The sequence below is a fragment of the Populus alba genome, chromosome 15 (genome assembly GCF_005239225.2).
Source record: "Populus alba chromosome 15, ASM523922v2, whole genome shotgun sequence".
Taxonomy (NCBI): Eukaryota; Viridiplantae; Streptophyta; class Magnoliopsida; order Malpighiales; family Salicaceae; genus Populus; species Populus alba.
This window is the reverse complement of record NC_133298.1, coordinates 9,858,690-9,863,542: the sequence shown is the minus strand read 5'-3', so window position 1 is coordinate 9,863,542 and position 4,853 is coordinate 9,858,690. Positions and strand designations below refer to the sequence as shown.

Sequence of the window (4,853 nt, the reverse complement as noted above, 5' to 3'; positions counted from 1 at the left end):
CTCAAAATAATGGCACAACCGAATGTTCAACAAACAAACAAAGCTCAAATTCAAAACAAACGCGAATAAAAAGATCACGTTTAAGGAAGCAAAATGAAGAGATAATAAACTCTCTATAAATTCAAATACTTTTAAATGTATCTTGTAATAGAATTGGTCTTATCCAACAACATTTATAAATAAAACATGTGATCCTTAAAAAAAAAAAAAAAAAACTGGAAAACATTTCTACTATTTACCTTTCTCGTAGTCTCTTTAATAAGAAAGTTTATTTTTCTTAAACAAATATTTTAAAAAAGAAACTTTGTTTCCATTGTACCCGTAGTTTATCGCGATACTTTGTCGGTGGAACGACAATCAAAGATGGTCACGTCTTATTTCGCCACGGCCGGATCAGCTGCCACGTCATTAATTCTAGTGGGGCTACCCGTACTGGAGTCAGCTGGCGAGCATTTACTGGCTGAAATGTAAGGGTAGAGTTAAGTAGAGTCAAGACGTAAACCATAGTCAGCCATAACCATAGTTAAATAAATATGGCAAGAAGAGAGAGAGAAAAAGAAACTCTGAATAGGAAAAAAAAAAAAAAAAAACCGGTGGAAAGTGATGAAGCGGTGTCTATGTTGTGTTGCCGGTTCACACCAAAACAGCTCTTCTTTTTTTCTCGAGTACTCTCCACCACTCTCTCTCTCCTTTTTATAATCGTCGGCGAGTATTGTCGTCTCTCTCGCCGGAAAAATTGATGAGATCGTGGAGAAATTTCTTCATTCTTTTTTTGATTGATTGATTTTGAAGAGGTGGGTAGAAATTGATATTTATTTGTTTTTCTTGGATTCAGTTTTGGATGTCGAAGTTTCTTTGTTAAAGTTACCGATCCTGCATTGTTGAAGAGGAACGACAGGTCGTTTTGAATGGGGGATAAATGTGCAGGATAGAGAGAAAGTGTGGAGGAGGAGAGTATGGGGGTAGTTAAAGGAGTAGAAAAGATAAGGATTAGTATATCAAGGCCGTCGTCGAAAATGAAGGTGTGGATGATAAGGGCAACGACGTCGGTTTTGTTGTGGACATGTGTGGTTCAGTTGACGACAATCGGTGAGATGTGGGGTCCTAGGGTTTTGAAAGGTTGGCCTTCTCAATCTGTCTCTGCCGCCTTGCAAGAGAATGTTCCTTCTCTCCCTGCTCGCGTTTTGCCTCCAAAGAGTCAGTCCTTTTTAGCTATTAATTGTGTGATTTCGTGGAAAGATGCATGTTTTATTTATTTTTCCTGATCAAATCAGTCTGATTGATTGTTTGCTTGCATTTGATAAAAATAAAATAAAAAATAAAAAATAAAATTGATGGGTGTTTGTCTGCAAAAGTGATGCTGCTGCAAGTTATCCCAAGAGAAGAATATTTGTCAACTAAAATTATTCTGTTGTTGGAAAAACTTGTTTGCATCTGATATTTTTCTTCTACTTAAATTATATATTTGTGTTTTTGGCTGGTTCTGCTTAACTAACATGTCACCTGTAGGCTGATATATCTCATTTGTTGGTTGGCATTAGGGGTTTATAAGAACAATGGATACTTAATGGTCTCGTGCAATGGAGGTCTTAATCAAATGAGAGCTGCGGTGAGTGGCTACAACTGTGCTGGGCATGTGCATATCTGTGGATGATCTTACAGTGGCGATGTGGTTTATCTGTCATTAATTTTGTCGCTTTTCTTCTCTGCATTACAGATATGCGATATGGTTGCTATTGCTAGATATTTGAATGTTACACTTATAGTACCAGAACTGGATAAAACCTCCTTTTGGGCTGATCCCAGGTGTGTTAACCTCATTTTCTTATTTGAAGTTACCAAATGGTTTCAACTACACAGGAATCTGTACCATTTAACCCCCCCCCCCCAATTTTTGGATTGGTGACGCACCTCGTACTTTTTAATGAATATCTGTGATCTCACAGTGAGTTCCAAGACATATTTGATGTGGAGCATTTTATCACATCGTTAAGGGATGAGGTTCGGGTACTGAAAGAATTGCCTTCCAGGCTGAAGCAGAGAGTGGAACTGGGGATGACTTATACCATGGCACCAGTTAGTTGGTCGGATATTTCTTACTATTATAACCAGGTTAGCTCATTGTTGTCCTTTTTGCTTCTGGCATTGTTGCAAAAGTTGCCATGTGTTACTCTTGGAAGTTCTTATTGTTAATTTCCATCAGCTAGCTCAAATTACATGCAAGGTCTCCTAGTTACCTGGTATTGTTGTTAATTTTTATCTATTTATTTTGCTCATTGGTATCTTTTTTATATGCTGTATGCAGGTTCTTCCTTTGATACGGAAGTACAAAGTTGTACATCTAAATAAAACTGATGCTCGACTTGCCAATAATCACCAACCTCTAGAGCTGCAGAAGTTGCGCTGCCGTGTGAATTTTATTGCTCTGAGATTCACCACTCAAATAGAGGAGTTGGGTAAGAGAGTTATAAGGCTTCTAAGGCAAAATGGTCCCTTCTTGGTACTTCACCTTCGATATGAAATGGACATGCTGGCGTTTTCTGGCTGTACTCAAGGTTGCAACGATGAAGAGGTGGAAGAATTGACTAGAATGAGGTAAGCTGTGCATAATTCTTTATCAGCTATTTAGCTGCTTGAAGTATTTATTTGATCCTCGGTCCACATTGTCATCTGAACAGATATGCTTATCCTTGGTGGAAAGAAAAAATAATAAATTCGGACTTGAAGAGGAAAGATGGGTTGTGTCCTTTGACACCTGAGGAAACAGCTCTCACGTTGAGGGCACTGGACATTGATCCAAATATGCAAATATATGTTGCAGCTGGTGAAATATATGGGGGTGATAGGAGAATGGCAAGTCTTGCTGCATCTTATCCAAAACTGGTATGTAGATCAAAGCTGAAATTAACTGTTTACACGTAAGATAGTTGCTCCCTCCTCTTCTGTTAACAAGTTCCTTTTGGTTTTTGAAACAGGTCAGAAAGGAAACACTGTTGGAACCATCAGACCTTAGGTTCTTCCAGAATCACTCATCTCAAATGGCAGCATTGGATTATCTTGTTGCACTGGAGAGTGATATTTTTGTCCCTACCTATGATGGAAACATGGCTAAAGTTGTTGAAGGCCATCGCAGGTATTTTTCTTCCAAACAGCTGCTTCTTTTTTATTCATATATTATATTGAAGGTCCTTTAATGTTTTTAAACTAATGTAGCGGTTTCTTTGGCCTCAGATAAATGATTTTGGAATTCAAACACCCTCAAGTTTTAACATTCCAATTTTTCTCTATCGGAGGACAAAAATTTGTGTGTGCCTTCTACATCCAGACAGTTTTTAACTCTGGTTGTGAAATATTGAATGAACTTTGAAGCTTGATTTTTATTTATACTTCATGAACTTGTTATTGTTGATTTTTGAGTTGATATATTGATATTTATTTAAAATTCATGATCTTGTTATTGATGATTTTTGCGAAGGTGGGTTACATTGACTGAAGAAGGTTTTTGATGTTTCTGTTCTTATGGTCTCCATGTAGTTTCTTTTCTTGTGTGTGAAATCAAAACTCATCTATCTTAACACTGTCTAATCCTTTGTCTAATGCCTCCTCAGATTCCTTGGCTTTAAGAAAACAATTTTACTGGACAGAAGGCTTTTGGTTGATCTGATAGATCGATACACTAATGGATCACTGACCTGGGATGAATTTTCGTATTATGTAAAAGAATCCCATGCAGATCGGATGGGCGGCCCAACAAAAAGGCTGGTGATCCCTGACAGGCCTAAAGAAGAGGATTACTTCTATTCAAACCCAGAAGAGTGTTTGCAGTCATCGGAGGATCCATTGAGCAGCAGCACATGATCATTATTTGACGAATTATTACGTAAATCAGTCTCACAGTGCTAGCCATTCTACCACAGATCAACATGTTGTTCTCTACAAGAGGTACAGTGTTAATGAAGGAGTTTGCTTTCAATAGGCACTATGGTGTTTGGTGAACTTCAAGAAAGCCTGAGATGATGTGTGGAAGCAAACCTAGGTTAGTATTATAAAATATACTCGAAGACTCCAATTCATGTATAGAAGCTCCTCTGCCATTACAGGGTGATGCCAGATTGACTAGATTGGGTTGTCCAAGTATAAAAGCTCCCCCAGTCATTTCATGGAAGGTTAATCCGTCGTCCTTCCATTTCCATTTTGTATTTTTTTTTATATTTTGGATCTTTCGCCATCTTGTGAGTTCCTAACAAGTATCACTTTCTTAAATTTCCTTGCTATAAAAGATCACTGCTGCTCCTCTTTTATTATAGCTCAAAGATTTTGCAGCAAATGTCCTCAAACCGTTAATGTGAATTATGCACTTTGTGTCTTGTTAACGGAGACGACTGTCTGGAATGCCCTGGATTAACCTTTGTTCACGGGGTTTGAGTCTGAGCCACAAAGGCCGCGCTCATCTGGAGCAACAGCCGACTATTTGAGCTGATTTGATGGTGGTTACTACATGTTGCTTAGATTAAACTTAAAAAGATTTCGTAGACCAAATGCAAAGTTTTCTCCAATCTCTTCAAATTCCAACATCAGATAAGGACGACCCAGCTACCCGAACAGGCTTGTTATTGTTATTTTACAAACCGTGTGTAGCTGTTTTTTATTAAAAAAATATTTTTTTATTTTTTTTTTAAATTTATTTTTGATATTAATTTATTAAAATATCTAAAAATATAAAAAATTAATTTAAAATAAAAGATTATTTTTTAAAAAGTGTGGTGCGATGCTAAAATAAGCATTATTGATATCTTGACACTTTGGTTTAATTAATTAGAGTATTTAATTACATGTTTCAGGCTACTTGAATC

General features: G+C 37.1%; 1 protein-coding gene across 1 annotated transcript; it reads left to right on the top strand.

The window, feature by feature from the left end:
- Positions 1-512: 512 nt before the first annotated feature.
- On the top strand, positions 513-4,306 carry LOC118037336 (rhamnogalacturonan I rhamnosyltransferase 1). The gene is made up of 9 exons (XM_035043292.2): positions 513-665; positions 836-1,197; positions 1,542-1,609; positions 1,718-1,806; positions 1,947-2,112; positions 2,306-2,595; positions 2,679-2,883; positions 2,976-3,133; positions 3,609-4,306. The coding sequence occupies exons 2-9, from the start codon at positions 957-959 to the stop codon at positions 3,856-3,858; spliced, it is 1,467 nt and encodes a 488-aa protein (XP_034899183.1). The 5' UTR covers positions 513-665; positions 836-956; the 3' UTR covers positions 3,859-4,306.
- The last annotated feature ends 547 nt before the right edge of the window (positions 4,307-4,853 follow it).

Bases quoted from the DNA above. Each gene is read 5' to 3' on its own strand.
- LOC118037336 (XM_035043292.2), top strand. From the start codon at position 957: ATGGGGGTAGTTAAAGGAGTAGAAAAGATAAGGATTAGTATATCAAGG. The intron at 2,596-2,678 runs GTAAGCTGTGCA...TCATCTGAACAG, and splicing joins GAAGAATTGACTAGAATGAG to ATATGCTTATCCTTGGTGGA. The intron at 2,884-2,975 runs GTATGTAGATCA...TTTTTGAAACAG, and splicing joins CTGCATCTTATCCAAAACTG to GTCAGAAAGGAAACACTGTT.